This window comes from Dreissena polymorpha, chromosome 13 (genome assembly GCF_020536995.1).
Source record: "Dreissena polymorpha isolate Duluth1 chromosome 13, UMN_Dpol_1.0, whole genome shotgun sequence".
Taxonomy (NCBI): Eukaryota; Metazoa; Mollusca; class Bivalvia; order Myida; family Dreissenidae; genus Dreissena; species Dreissena polymorpha.
In genome coordinates, this window is record NC_068367.1 from 40,709,850 (window position 1) to 40,726,605 (window position 16,756).

At 34.0% G+C, this 16,756-nt stretch overlaps 1 protein-coding gene across 1 annotated transcript in view; it reads right to left on the bottom strand.

Annotated features, from left to right (window-relative positions):
* Positions 1–16,756, bottom strand: part of LOC127855616 (uncharacterized) — a 156,653-nt gene continuing 139,897 nt past the window's right edge. Inside the window, exons 5-12 of the mRNA XM_052391362.1 lie at positions 14,955–15,044; positions 14,218–14,427; positions 11,665–11,743; positions 10,482–10,590; positions 9,256–9,423; positions 6,869–6,977; positions 6,290–6,496; positions 1–1,526 (exon numbers count right to left, since the gene is read on the bottom strand). Coding sequence (XP_052247322.1) covers positions 1,282–1,526; positions 6,290–6,496; positions 6,869–6,977; positions 9,256–9,423; positions 10,482–10,590; positions 11,665–11,743; positions 14,218–14,427; positions 14,955–15,044 — 1,217 coding nt within the window. The 3' untranslated portion in view covers positions 1–1,281. The remainder of the gene's footprint in view (positions 1,527–6,289; positions 6,497–6,868; positions 6,978–9,255; positions 9,424–10,481; positions 10,591–11,664; positions 11,744–14,217; positions 14,428–14,954; positions 15,045–16,756) is intronic.

Below are 16,756 nucleotides of genomic sequence, written 5' to 3' on the forward strand. Positions count from 1 at the left end.
TTTTAGTGTTCATAGCGATTTATTTCTATTGATTTAGTTCTAACAGAACGTTGTCCAAGGTTCGTATAATATTCTTAACTAAAAGCTAAATGTAACGGCATATGGCATGACAATAACACATTGTATGACCGCAATATCTAGCCGTGCGCGTGGTACTGACTTTTCAAGTGTACAATTTCCGACGGGATCTTGTGCAAAACCACGTGCCCAAAGGTAGCGAAGTAATATGATATATGCGACGGACGTGTACGGATGTCAGCCCGCCATTTACATGAAATTATACAACAATCAATGGATCGCCTGCATACCAAAGACATGTCTAACAAGAGAGGTCAGCAATGAGTAATTAACTTGGTGCGTTCTTCTCGTTTAGTTTGACGTTATTTATAAGATTGCATCTGTATTGGCCATCTGACATCGTTCTAAAACATGTATCTGTTAATTCAGTAATAAGCTGGGCTCTTTGTATGTAAGATATTGCTTAAACATATTCAACTTGTTCAAATTATGTTTACTCTTAGAATGCGGAGCTAAATGGATGCACGATATACCAAACAAAACAAAAAAGCAATGCCAATAAGACAAACGAAACACACAAACAGTTGAACGAAACATGGTCGGTGCTCTGTGAAAAGGGGGGTTTAATGCATGTGCGTAAAGTGTTGTCCCAGATTAGCCTGTGCAGTCCACACATGCTAATAAGGAACGACATTTTCCGATTAAACAAGATTTTTGATAAGAAGAGACTGTCTTGAAACGAAAAAATATCATCAAAGCGGAAAGTGTCGTCCATAATAAGCCTGTGCGGACTGCACAGGCTAATGTGGTGCGACACTTTACGCACATGCACTAAACCCCCTTTTCACAGATCAAGCCCCATATATACAGCGGAGTGACGAGGTGAGCATAATCTTTCAACCCGATGACAACGTAGACTCAGTGTCGTTAAAGCAATAAACCATCGTCGCCTTATTTCACTCGACAAAAAAAATCAAGACATTCCCATTACATTTTACATAAAATTTTACCAAACAAACACGACATTGAACTATTTACAGACTAACAAAGTACATTGACGAATTTAAATAATTCATTAAACGGTGCGATTATGAGACATTTTTTAACAAGTGTGTTGATACACAAATGGAATTACACATCCCATAAAACGTACTTGTAAAACATAGATCTTTATGCTATGCAGCCATATAGTTTTAACGTATTGATGATAATTGTATTGTTTATCAGCCGTCGATTTGTCCCTTCAATTAGAAGGATTCTTGGTTATGTAAGAAACCGCACTCCATATTCACGTACGAGCATGACGGAGTTAGCGTTTGTGTTCAAGGCGTTGTCAAACCACTGGTACAGAGAGCATGTTTTCGTTGACGGGTTGTACTGTGCTGACCTACATCTTGGCGCCATCTGGCGGTCACAGTGCGCGGCGCATTTCATCACTGACGTCAAACTGTTGATGACTCTCAGTGAAGTGCCTATGGGTTTGTGAGATGACAGACGCCGGAAGGTCTCTATGGAAGGATAAAAACGAGATGTTTAGTTTCCCCGAAGATTAAAACTAACAAGTGCTGTCACTGGTAGTATTGCTTGTCCACCCCCTCCCCTAAGAATTGTGTTTACGCAACATTGAGGCATTGGCCTTCGATGTTGTGAAAATGTCATTGTTTTAATTATTTGTTGAATCAAACAACAGAAAAATTAATGTCCTCGATTGATAGATGAATTTTCATTCAAGTCAATTTAACACAAATTAATGCATGTGTAAACGGTCATGTTTATAATGAGAAATACTATTTTATAGATAAAAAATATCCTTATTACGCATTTGAGCTTGAACATTTCGCAGTGAACGTCAACTTTGACAATCAATGTCGTGTAATTTTGTTAGTTTTTCGTTAAGTTTTATTGAAACCTGCGTTGCAATAAGTTCTTTTGCATGACAAACGTTATTCGTCATGGCTCAGTTTGATGCTTTCGGGTGCAAAGATCGTCCGGATAATTTCAGATATGGTAGTTATAGTCTGGGTCTCCAAAATATTGAAATCATCAAAAATATTACGTGTGCTTATCAATTATATTTCTTCAACTTATAAGAAATTACAAAACACTATTTAACTTACTTATACTAATATTTAATCCAAATAATATACTTTTTTCTACATAGAAAAGTTACATTTTTTAAGACAAGAAGAATAATATGAATATTATTAATATGTTTTCTAATACCATTAAGTATGTTACATTGAAATATTCACAATAAATTACAATATACTTGTGGTTTTGTGCATTGATAATAATTATTAGCATTGATTTATAACCATGAACAGTTTTGCATTTCACGTAATACTAAATATCTGAATTAAAATTGTATTTTAACTTAAACATGAATTTATGTTTCAATAAATCCATTCAGAATTCTTGCAAGTATCCGTTCTGTGTCGATAATTATGAACCGTACAACATAGTCATATTCAACGCGATCGTAGAATTTCAATCAACCATTTTAAAATTTGTATTATGTTTTGGTACCGGCATTGTATCAAACAAAATCAGACAATTATGTATTCCCAACACGATGGTAATCTTGAGCATCGGTAAACGATAAATCGCTTTCCGAGTCAGAATAAAAAAAGAAGACTGATAATCAATAAATTCCGTCTCATACATGTACGGTTCAACAGAATATTCTTTACTATCATATTCCATTTTCATCAACTTTTCTTACTAAAGTTGCAAGAAAATTTACATCCAAAGCCGTACGCAAAGCCGGCGATGAACACGGGTCGAACCTACGTCACACATGGTCAATGTCGCCTCTGGGACTACTTAAATGTATCCCATGTTGTATTCCCACCAAAAAATCAGATGTCGTAAAACACGCCATGGAATACGAAACAAAATTATTTTTGAAAAAAAAATGCCGCAACATGCTTTTTTTGAGTATGAGTTTCGATAATATAGAAGCAATTTTGCAAAATATTGACATACATATAAACATAATTAATTTGAAAAAAGCCGACAACGACCAATTTAGCGTTAGAATTTCCGGGTACGTTTTAGTATATTTTACCTCCTGGTATTACATTAAATATCATTAGAATCCATTCAATACTTGTTTTGAAATTTAACGGTTAATTTTACAGTGTGGTTAGGTGTAATTTGTTTTTCAACACATTTCGCAATATTTTTAAACGAATCGGCCAATGTAGTGCGATTCAGAGATTATAAATTCATCGTAAAATGTACAGAAACATACAACCCATTTGGAAACGTGAAAACCTTTATAAGTTGTGGCATCGTAGAATTCGTACAAGCAAATCGATGTCTTTTGCCAGTGTGGCGAGCAAATTCCCTGCCAATTAAATTGCTAATTACATAAAACGATTGCTTTGAACCTGTACAAGTTAATGCATGCACAAAAACATCGGCTTCTAGCCGATCTAATAGATAAATTTGCATTTTCAAAAAGAGATTGAGCCAATGCCAAGGAGGTGGAGCTCAGATTAGGAGGTGGCGCCAATGCACATTTATAGCTATTTTACAGTGAAATATTTTATGTTATGATTTCTATTTTGTTTTCGGACTTAAATTATTTTTTGTAAGTTGACTACTTCAGCAATTTTGAGTCGCTTGCGTTTTTAATTAGAAAAAGTAGTGTTCTAATAAATTGAATAATGTATTGATGGATTTAAACGTTCGTCTTTGTAAGATAACAACATTTAACATGTATTATACAAAAATGTTAACGGAAAAAGACCGAGCTATCTTCATTGTTTTGAGTTGATGGTAGGAAAACAACATACATGAGCCTAATAAAGATTCGTTGACCTTGATCTTTTAGTAAATTAAACATTTTGATTAACGGCCACAAATCATAGTTACAAGTAGAAGTGTTATCTTATATTTATTTCGTGAATTATCATACTGAATACAAATATTGATGTCGATGAATCATTTTGATAATGTTGAACATTAAGTTATTGGTTTAATTGAGTATTACAAATATGTGGTATACATCGTGTAATATGTTTGTATCATGTTGGTGACTTCTTAATTGAGTTGATCACTTATTTATTTAAAAAACTGCATCTTATTTATTATAAATTGTGTTTATGTTATGTAAAGATTTAGGCCTTTGTATGTACGTAATAAAAAAAAATTAATATAACAAATAACATTATCTTTCAAATCTACGTCATGTGATAATGCCATTGCGAAACGACTGTTAATTGATACATCCTGCATTGGAGCAACCTCCTATCATTAGCGCCACCTCCTAAACATTTGCTCCATCTCTTGTGGAAAAATGCAAAATTATCTACTAGGTCGGCAAGAAGCCAATATTTGTGTGCATGCAGCATCTAATGTATGTTGTACGCAATCGTTTGATGCCGTTAGCGATTTAATTGGGTGGACATGTTCTGTCAAACAGGAAAAACTCATCGAAATGCTTTTTAAAACTCCACCATGCCACAACTTATAAAGGTTGTCACGTTTTTCATTTGTTGAGAATGTACGTGTCTGTATATTTGTGGACGAATAAATCTCCGCTGAATCGCACTAAATTGCCCGATTTTAAAATTAATGCGAATTATGTTGAACAAGAAATATCTTTAAAAAAGATATACGGCGTTAATAGTTCAATTAATGAGATCAAGGATAGCGAATGTCTTCTTCTGTACAGTTCTTAGCTGCATCACACGCAGTACGGGTTGTTACGCGGAGTTTTCGCGGCTTATTTTACATTCTTACAGATTGCTGGTCATAAACCTATAGATACAAAACAGATAACCAAAAGAAAAAAAATGGAAGTGAAATTAAAACATATGAGTCAATCGGCCACACGCGAAGTATACGTATTTATAGGCGCGTTCTTCGAACAAACCTGTTTTAGTGGTTTGTCGGGCATTGCTATTTGATTCGATTATTAACAGTATCGAGAATCATCGCGCATATGCTTAATACATTAGTCAATATGGTGGAATAATTATTGTTAAATTAATCAAAAATAATATTTGTCATTGTATTGTTGAAAACACATTAATAATCTATTATTGACATACCATAAGTATATTGCTGAATACTAAAAGTATCTTCATTTAACATATTTCTGGTCTAAAGAATAGCCCAGGTCACCTAGTTCACGGAAAGCGTCTTTATTATATAACGATTATTTTACTGGCCGCGAACTCCGGTGATGAACTGCAATAAATTCTGACATTCACACACTGGCCGCGAATTTGACCCGATACCTCGCGGGTTGAAATGCAATGCAAAGTGAGGCCTCGCTTCCATTGCTCTTTATACTTTTACATGTTAACATGTTGACAGGAATATGGAAGTAAGTACTAAATATGAGAACATAGCCTTTAAGTATAAACGCTTTTGCGCTGGTAATTCTCTGAAAATAAAAGGTGCACGCACAAACTGTATTGATGTCGAGAATTGAGTGTATAACTGTTCTATCTATTGGGCCTTTTCATTAGAGATAAAATTGTTTCATGCAGTAAAACAGTGTTACAAAGACGCGGATATGTTTCCAATATTCTGGTGGTATACTCATATCAGCCAATGGAATAAATGAAGTGTATTCATTCGTACCTAGCCGCGGAAAATTTTATTTGAATTTTATTGGACAATTTACAAAGATCAGGTAAGGTGAAAAGCTGGCTTAATACAGCTACGCCGAAAAAAAACCCCATATAAAACTTATCACCCTGTAAAATTGTCAATGAAATTTCAAAACATCTGGACCTGAGCGCCACCTCGGAAGTTGCATTGGCTCATTTATTAATGCATCGCAAAAAAGAGTTGGCGCGCGTGATTAACGGCCGTGATCTCGAGTAACACTCGACACAACGAGCGTTCAGACTGACATATGGAAGGATGAACGGTTTTACGGAAGGAAAGAAGGACGGAAGATGTCTGGTTTGTCGATTTATTTAAATACGTCAATAGCTAACTATTCAGAAAGCATATCGTAGCAACCATTAACAAGAAATTATTTTAGATTCGGTTCACTTAGTTAGTATGCTAGCACTTAAAGCGATTTTGGAACGGCATATTCTCTACATTCAAAAGTCAAAAGTTTGAAATACAATCTTAAAGAAAATGATCTTTATAAAAATAGCTTTTATTAAGTGATTTCCGGGTATTGGTGCAGCGTCTGAGTCATTAAATTGGCCCAGAATTTGGGATTATAAGATTTAAAGCTCTGCGCATGCGCGAACAAACAGAAAAACAAAGAAAATGGAAAAACAACACGTGTTCTTACCAGTGTCATCCGGCAGAAAACCGAAAACCAACACTTCGCATAAGCTGAGTGCTTTAATAGGCGTACGCCGTGTGACTTTGATCCAGCGTGCAAACATATCCTGGGTGAAAGTTACACTGTCACCGGCAACACCAGATTGATAATTGGCTAACGTGTATGCGTTCCTCTCTCTAGCGGAATATACCTCGACGTCTTGCAAACATGCAACTGTGATGCACACACAAATAAATGACATACCTTTAATTTCAATTTTAGCAACGCACACATTACGTGTGTATGTCAAAAATAGAAACAAACGCATCTCTTAAAGGAATGTATTGAATAGCAGTGCATGTTTGAAAAAAAAATCATTTAATGCACAGTATATAAGTTAAGAAGCGAAAACAATCTTCCAAAAACTATAACATATATAAAGTATACAACGAATATAAATATGTCTTATTTTACAGTGTAAAGTGGTGTTATGTCGGAAAATGTTTGAATCAAGGTATACTTGGAACAATTTAAATATCAGCGCGGATATTGAAAAAGATAGTTTGTACTGTTAAAATATACATTTCCGATTTGTATTATGTTTACCTTGTATGTTTTCTTTCCCGTTCAGCTTCACTGCATCTATTTCGACCCACGAGTTTGAAATTGAAGTGTCCACCTCAATGCGAATATGATTCGTGAAACATTCGGTCGTCTAGTAAAAGAGTCAAATGTACAACATTGTAAGAACTTAAAAGACTACCAACTCTAAGATCATAACGCAGTCGGTTGGCTGCATTTATATCGTGTCATTACTCGGTCTTAAGTCACTTTTCGGTAATTTGATAGACTGTCTATTTTTCCGTAAAGGCCATCACTATTATATATGGTGTTACCGATGGTAAGATATATTTATGAGTTAATACCTCATATAACGTCTAAATTGATAGAGCCATTGAACAATACTGGACGGCAATGTCCCTTTAAAAAAAGTTGATAAACCAACTAAAAATCAAATTGTTAAGGAAATTGAACCCAATACCGTATCGTTTCAATGCAAACACTCTATACTTATTCAATATTCTACCGAAAGGGTTTTTAAACTATCTTACAAAGCGACGCAAGCGATATTACACGTGTTTTACGTCGGTATGATATTGCGGTATATCTTCTTCGGAAAAGTTATCAAAAATTAAAATCTTTTGCAATATAAACATATATAAATTGTCTAGCTTACAAGTGGTGATGTTATAACGAAAATAAGCTCGTTTTTTTCTTTTTATGATCTTCAAATATTTTTTAATATCTCATCGCAACCCCAGAATTAATGTCAAAATGATGTCGTCAGTTCATTGTTTTGGGTTCAATCTTCGCGGAAGTGTCTTCAATTATATAATCAAGACACAAGAAGCAGTGCAATACCGTTTTTAGCATAGGTGCAACGCACCTATGCTTAAGGTATAAGCTACATTTCGAAAACCCACATCGATCGGTTGACCATTATGAAGCCTTACCTGATCAAAAATCAGACGAAATATCTATTTAATTTAGTATATGGTAATTCTTAAATTATTTTTTTTTTGGAAACGTTTTTCTAACGTTTTCTTCCAAGAATATTGCTGACGCCGTTTTAAGTGAATTTTTCTAAGACCGTTTTACGTGAAAAAAACTTCTAAGAAACTAAAACAAATTTCGTTCGTAAAACAATTCTGTTCTTGTTGATAGTGACCTCGCACCTAATTTCTATTTCCTTTGTTTACTGTTCTGTGAGAGGTCAAATGTTTTCATAACTGAATTCATAAGGCCCTGGTTTAAGGATATGTAACATTTTATCGGTTAATTATAAATAGAAATTAAAACATATTCTGAGCAGGAAGTGGGGCATAAAGCACTTTTATTCTTTGAAAATGTGTAAAAAATGGCGGAGTACGATGAATGTTTTCTGATTTATGACATGGATTCTGACCTGCCTTTCTATGGATTTGATGAAGTAGATTTGAAAGTAATAGAGATGTGTTAATTGAAGTTAAAATGATTTACTTTGAGCCAGAAATTTACGTTACGAGTAGAGCTAACGGTTTAAATGTGGCATCGGATTTAATGGGTTCGCGCTAATTCTGGACGAGTGTTGTGTTTGTAAAATATTAAATGGAAAGCTGTAAATGTATCAAGTCGGAAAAGAAAACGAATGGTTGCCTAATGGTATGCGTAAAATAATGTAATTCTACGTATTTATTTTCATAGTTATGTCATTTTGTAACCATTCACATTCGTCACTATTTGGAATTCCCGTTTCTAAAAATAGAACATTTTGGGGTCCTCGGATGTTTCGCCCCCAAGACGTTTCCGCCCTGGTCGTTTCGCACCTGGTCGTTTCGCCCCCATATTAGCGGAACACTAGTTGTTGAGTAGTTTAATTGGTGACCATTATATAATCATTAAAGAAAGAACCCTGAATCAATAATGTAAGTATATCACGCATTAATCCGACAAAGGTTTTTTTATTGCTTACCGTAAATCGATTCAGCTAAGAATGCCCGTCAAGAAAAGGTATGGTTATGGGGGTCTCTATGTGCAAAATGTTGTATTTATTTTCGCTCAAAGTTGTCGCTTTAACATCGAAACATATAAGAAAACTATTTAGTATATTTTGACTTAAACATTTACTTCAGCAGCAACTTCCCTGTATCTTGCAACTATGCTTTTAGCGCCATCGGCGCTCTCGTTATGACTTACATTGCTGCCTTCATTTTTACAGCAAGGGGTGCCCCTAGCTAAAAATATTCTTCAGCCAAATTTACGTTAGGACACATACATTCTTCATATGTTATCGGTTTTATGGGGTTATATATAGAAAAAGGTTATATTCAAATGGGTATTAATTTAGCTAATTTAAAGCCATTCTCTATTTGGCAAATGGCATAGCAGGCAGTGACAGTGTTTGATGAAATATAGCACCAAAAACATCTACATACAAAATAAACACTGCTTACCAATAGGGGCGGACTGAAAATGCGGGCGTTCTGTATATGACTTGCGGCCCCTGACCACAGAACGACCCACTGCCCTGATTGACGCCCCTTGATTGACGTCACGCCCCCAGAATTCCACGTCTCATAGATGTCAACTTTAGAAACGAAAACTTTCTTCGTGAACATTACCTGAAATAAGACTTAACGCGTCTTAGTACACGTTTATTAAGCGCTTCAAATATGAATACTTTTGCGTTTAAATGCGAAATGCACGGATTACCAGTTTGTGAAGTGAGCATATTGTTTGTAACAGAGTTCAAAAGAAAACCATGCACTACGCATCATTATTGTGCAACATAACATAATTCAAGATTGTGAAAAGGAGGTTTAATGCGTGGGCGTAAAGTTTCGACACAAATTAGACTGTACAGTCCGCACTTGCTAATCTGCGGCGACACTTTCCGATTTTATGATTTGTTTTCGTTTAAAGAAAGTTCCTTCATAGCAAATATCCAGTTTAGGCGGAAAGTGTTGTTCCTATTTAGCCTGTGCGGACTGCACAAGCTAATCTGGGACGACACTTTATGCACACGCATTAAACCCCCTTTTCACAGAGCACGACCCATATTAAGGGGAAATACTAGTTGAACAAATAGTTTTGAAATTGTGTTAAATGATATAATCTTTAGACAAAAAATATAAATACGTATTTTGTGTTGTTGATAATTTACACACGTGCTTGGCCTTAAAATATCTAAAAGACAGCTATATAAGAATACAATGTGGATAAAGGAATTGAAATGTGAATATGATTTTTCTGACAGTCATAAAAGATAACTGATTATTTGAAACGAATATAATAATGAATTGTTTCACTTATAACTGGAAGGATCTTATACTATTTAATTAACCCAAACACTTTTGCAATTTTCTGATGTTTATATGTACGTTTCGTTGTTTTCGTTTTTCTACTTCTAAAGTATTTTTTGTCAATTTTAGGAGCAATGTAATACTCATACCAGCAAACAAAGTACATTTTATGAAATTGAGTATAAAAAAACTCCGCAGGTAATTTTTAGTTCGTGCTATCTTTTAAGACCAAGAAATGAAGTACCGCAAAGTGGAACTGATCTTAAACCGTAATCACATACAACAACGTTAATGAATGCTGTGCTGGCCCATGTGATTGCTACGCATACACACATATGTACCAGTCAAATACAAAAGCAGCATTTAACGGCACATACCTCAATGACCTCAATTCCGATCCCCTCATCCTTTTGAGCCCACGCCCCTTTTTTATCGCCATAGTTCGGATATACATTAGCTGCTCCAATCATCTCACTGGCGGCCCATCTTATATTACAAATAACAAATAGGATTCGTAGCAATCCACTGGTCTAAAGGCATTTCAAGCTGACAATCATATTATAAAAATAAATATTATCATACGCTTTAATTTTTGCCAAAATACATTCTAAGCTGACACGGTTACTATGGAAAAAACTAATGTGGTGAATTGCCATTCGCTGGTCCAAAGATAAAACAAGCCGACGTTGCTATATTGAAAACAACACTTGTGGTAAATATAAAGGACAATTAATATGTACGATACGTTGCAGTTTGCTGGTCATTAAACATAACAACAATAAACGAAGTAAAATTCAGCTTCAAAACCAGGTTAAAAATAATAGAAACTGGTCCTTTGTTCATGTCACTGACCAATTAACAAACGGTTTACCACAGCACAATATACACACACACCGATCTCTAAATATTGAAAGTTGCAATTATTACACATCCAATTCCAATTTATTTAAATGTAAATTGTCCTCAGACCATATTTAACTCGATAATTACATTTATATGTCAGAATTCGCTGTTTCTAAGGCATACCGTGCAGCCCGTCTACATCAAAAGCATTATTTATGAAACGTCGCTCTCTGCTGGTCCATTCAAAAATAAAACTGGATATTTTGACAACGAAAATAACAACCACGATCGTCAAAACAGATATGTCAAGTTACGAACTAGCCGACCGGCTTTGTACTGAAAACGACACTATCGATGCTTTAATTGTCATAAAGCCAAAGAAACAAACACGTCCTAAATGTAAATCGAATAAAATCATGACAGAACAAAACAAGAGCGTTCATCAACAGGTATGCAAAGCAAATCCTTTAAACGCATACACTATTACATGCATGAATACATTACGACACGTTTTTTAACGTCGATGTTTTATGTCGTTTCAACATCGTCTATTAGAATATCTCCAAAACATCGCAAAATTAATAATGTAAATAACTAGTTTTGGTACGTCAAAGTTCTTTGGTGATAAGACATCATAAGTGGCTAATAAAGATTACAACTACACATACATGACGAGTAATCGAACTAGATATATGCAATAATAATGATAACACTTACCCTAATTCTTTCGTGTATTGAGTGGAAAAACTTACAATCGAAGAAACCCACTGATCAATATCAGGTGCTTCGACGTAATCTGTAACACCGACACATAAATATACTAGAAAAACATCCCCGATGTATAATGGAGGAAGGATGGCAAATAGTGTAAATACAAACATCAAATTGTGAGTGAAGACCTTAATACGAAAAGTATTTCGGGTGAAAGATAACAACTTGAAAAAACTATTCAGATGACACATTTCTCACCTAATTGACGTTTTACCACATACATAAGTACGCATGTTATATTGATAAACTATATCCGCACATCGGTTTTACGGACATTTGTTGCTTGGCTATTTTTTAGTGGTTACTACGTTTCTTTACATCCCAAACATTGTTTTACAAGCAATTTTGACACGCTGCACCTTTGTTTGTACGTTTTTTTAGATACTGGACAGCCCGCAAATTTTTATTTCAAATAATGATACATGATTAGAAATAGCGAGAATATGTGCCCGTTGTTGTGAATGAATACCCTCGGTGCCTTGTGAACGTTTGCAGAATGTTTTTAACGAGATTATTCGAGTTGTAAATAGGTGCTTACATATTTCCATTTAGTTTCATCACAGTCAAATAAGTAGTTATATTGATATATGCGTACTATAGCTAATAAGTAAATGTTAATTAATTAAATGATGTGCAAAATGCATGCACTAGAGTAGCTAAAGAAACTTGAGCGTACAGTTTATATGGTATTGTCGCGCCACTCAAAAATCATAAAAGCGACATTTAAAGTTATGGTAGCCAGAACTAGCACTTGAGAAGGTGTCTTTTAGGCTTGGACTTTTTTATCAGATTTTTACGAGGACATTGGCATTTTAATTTGCCAGACATGATGCATTTGTTTTCCATTATTTATACAAAATGCAGTTTTCTTACGTAGGCTCTGTATGAAATTTTATCATGAAAAACATGTTTTTTGTGTACGTTAAAATTATTTATTTTTAACGGCAATGGTTGTGCGGAAATCAAGGGATCACTCCTCCACATCGCACGGAAACTCCACGAAAGCAATTTAATGCATGCATATTCTAACACCTAAAACATTTAAACAACACATTGCTTTGTAGTATAGTATAAAAATGAGCCGTGCTCTGTGAAAAGGGGGTTTAATGCATGTGAATAAAGTTTCGTCAAAGATTAGCCTGTGAAGTCCAGGGACGACACTTTCCGCCTTTACTATGATTTTGCTAAGAAGAGAATTTAAACGAAAAATATCATAAAAGCGGAAAGTGTCGTCCCTGATGATTCTGTGCGGATTGCACAGGCTAATCTGGGACGACACTTTACTTACATGCATTAAACCCTTGTTTCACAGCGCGAGGTTCAAATATTTGTTAAGGAATACCATTAAATATCATTAGTTCTTAAAGCACTTTCCAAATAACTCGAAATAGGTAACGTCTTGATCTTTTCTATTACGGAAATTATTGAAATATAAAAAAATGCAATTCGCTGCTTTTAGAGGTGTCATAGTTTTTATTTTACAATTATAGATAAACATTACTTTCATCAACCAACATTTACTAAGATTAAGACATGAACGAAGATTTAAAAGAGCTTCACATAAAGCAAACGTTCTGTTTTAAACTTATTGACACGTAAACATTCCCTCTAAATCTGTGAAAAAGTTTACTATCGTTTTGACACTATACAATTGGCAGATATGGTTTATCATATTTTAAAAAGGAAAGAGCTGTTACGGAGGATTCTATAAAGGTTCCATACTAAAATCACTGTAAATTAGTATTTTTAGTAATGCGTTTATACGTTTGATAAGAAAATACGTTGTGATACCTTCTTAACAATAAAACGAAACAAATATTACACAATTCATGCTGATGTTTAGTTCTGTGTGTGTATAAGAATAACCCGTAAACGTTTTCATAAAGTCGAGATTATGTGCAAGATGTAACGTCTTATTGCTTTTATTATACATAGAAAAAAAGTTTGGATGGAAATTATATACTTAAAAAAACGCTTTGAAACGTGATTTTAAGAATACACCTTTTTTTATCTAATGTATTGCATAGTTAATATAATAAATGAGTCTAGCATTCTCTCATATACACCAAACATTGATTCATTCACTTAAGTCGTTGTTGATTTAAAGGGGCCTTTTCACGTATTCGTAAATTGACAAAATTGGAAAAAGTTGTTTCAGAATCGCAAATTTTCTTTTTAGTTATGATATTTGTGAGGAAAAAGTAGTACTGATCATTTACCATGCTCGAATATAGCCATTATATGCATATTTCGAAGATTTTTAAACCTGAATATTATAAAGTGTATGGCATTGTCGTTCCGATGCTTGGTATCAAACCATTCGGGTACGCCCTCGTGGTTTAATTCCTACGCATCGGAACTCCACATCGTTGGTTATTACCGCAATAGCCAACGGTTACCCGTCGATTAATTCTTAAATATCAAATACCAGATTATGTTGAATACACAATTCAGCATTAAGAGTTCACAAACATGGGAACACTACAGTATTATACTTACCTAGTCTATTTAATATTTTCACTCGATTTATCACGTAGAGGTCTCCCAAATCAACCTCCCAAGATGCGTCTTCAGACACGGTCCTTGTGCAACCAGTGTCCGCATAAGAAGATGCCTGGAAATTAGACCCATCCACGGCCAATGATGCATCGCCTCCGATATGCGTGTCGGTTTGGGTGGCCGCCTTATTCAATGCAACATTGGTAAAGGCTGAAACAAAATGGAAACATTTTGCAAAACGACGACATGAATATACTGAGTGTATGGAAACAAAGATAACTAAACAGTAAATAAACATAGATCGCGCTGACATTCTGATTGTAAAAGGCTGGCTGTCTTAGGATTTGAAGTCAGTCGAGTGTATGTATTATGCAACCACGAGCAACTAGTTTCTTTGGAATAATTGACCATCGCAATCCTTTCTCGACAAGTACTTACTGGTCAAGAACATGTATTTACATGTATTGACACGAACGGTTAATATAGAATGTAGTGAGTATTTTCTATATTTGTTCATCGTATAATGTACAATCGCAAACCATATAATGCATAAAATTAAAATCATACTGACAATTGACTCTGTATTTTAAATGTAATGATGTATCCGTGTTCATAAGCTCGCGTTTATCCAAATAACATAAATCAAATACAACAATGTTATTACAAGGATTAAAAGTTGTTTTGAGTATGATTCGATGTATGTTTCATAATTATAGCTGAATGTATCAACGAGTTACCTGCATTTAACGAATAAAGCCACGATAATGTTATTATGAGAATAACAACAGTTCTGTCCATAGTGGCGAGTCTGTAACGTGATGCTCCCTCTGTTATAAAAATACACAATTTAGTTTGTTATGTATCACTAAATGTAAAAAGCCTAATTAAAAAAATGTTCTTCTACTTATAACATCAACACAACACTATTAAATCATTAAATGTCTTAGTAAAATAATAATAATTATTATAATAATAATAATCATAACTAATAATAATAATAATGATAATAATAATAATAACAATAATAATAATAATAATAATAATAATAATAATAATAATAATAATAATAATAATATTATTATTATATTTATTATTATTATAAAAATAATATCATTATTATTAATGACTATTGTTTAGAAATAAAAACAATACACACAAATAATAATTATTATTTATCGTAAATCGCATTATTAAATTTTACTGTACATTAAAAGTCAACCTTCCAGAGCAGTCTCCTGAAAAAATGACGCTGCTCGCCGAATGATACTCTCTGCTCGTTCCGTATGTTAAATCAAAAAGAGCAAACACCACCAAGGACACACGACGATGAACGTCAATAGTCAAGGATAAACAAAATAGAGTTAATATTAAATAAAGATGGTGCCCTTGAGTAATATTGATCTAAATCATTTACTAAATAACGATTGCTACGGTCTATTTGTACTGCTTCTGATACGAAGAACAATGCTGTTATCGATGGCAGCGTTCTTACAAAGAAAATCCAGAGTTATTGTCAATATAATAAACAGTGGAACAGTGGAATATTATATGTCGATTGACACTTGGAGAATAAAGCCAATTATTTCGTCTCATCCCATATTTACATGTTATAGATTCCTTTATAATCCTTTATTAAGTGAAGTGATTACTAATAATCAATTTCAGCTTTTGATCTAGACGTAGTAAACACAATCTAGTCTATATACTGAAGTTATATATATTGGGGCACCATAAAATTTCCCTTGTTATAATTTATCACGGCTATTGATTGTATTATTCAAAATATTAATATGATGTAAGGATATCTTTTCTTAAACATTGCGAAAATGAATGAAATTGGTTGTAGAAGATAATATTTATATTTTTTTCCGAACGATCAAGAAATAAGTTAAACCTGTTGTGCACATTTGGGCTTTGGGAGATGAAACTGTCGGTATGCCTCTTTCTTTTTTATCACGGAACGTGAGATAATTAATTATGTGCTATGTTAAGTGTCTTATATGTGATAAATTATTTTTTACATACAGCTCTACAGTTTTATATTGAAAATGTTAAAAGGTCTGTTGCCTTTTCACAATAGGCGTACAGACGCGGTCTTTCATGTACAAGCAAGATCATACAAAAACCAATCTTATAAAAACATCATAACTCATTATGATATGTTTAGGAACGGCAAACATTCATAGCAAACTAGAACAATACATATCCGAGTAAAAATGCCATTTGTAAACACATTGTACAATAAACGATGCCTTTATATCATTCATCTTTATGGTTGTTGACTTAAAACGGTCTTTTCATATATAATGGTCCACATTGTTCTTTGAATACGGCTATGGAAGTAGAAGTTGAATGAACTATAAACGGAGTTCAATAGTTGAACTGACGGCGTTCATCAACAAAGGCGAGGGTATATCGCATGACGTTTCTCATACCGGCGGACAAGAGGACAGACATTTTTAATGAATTGCTACTTACGTCCCAAATTCAACACTAAACCTAACCATAAATTAGTCATATAAGAGCATGCTAGCAATCA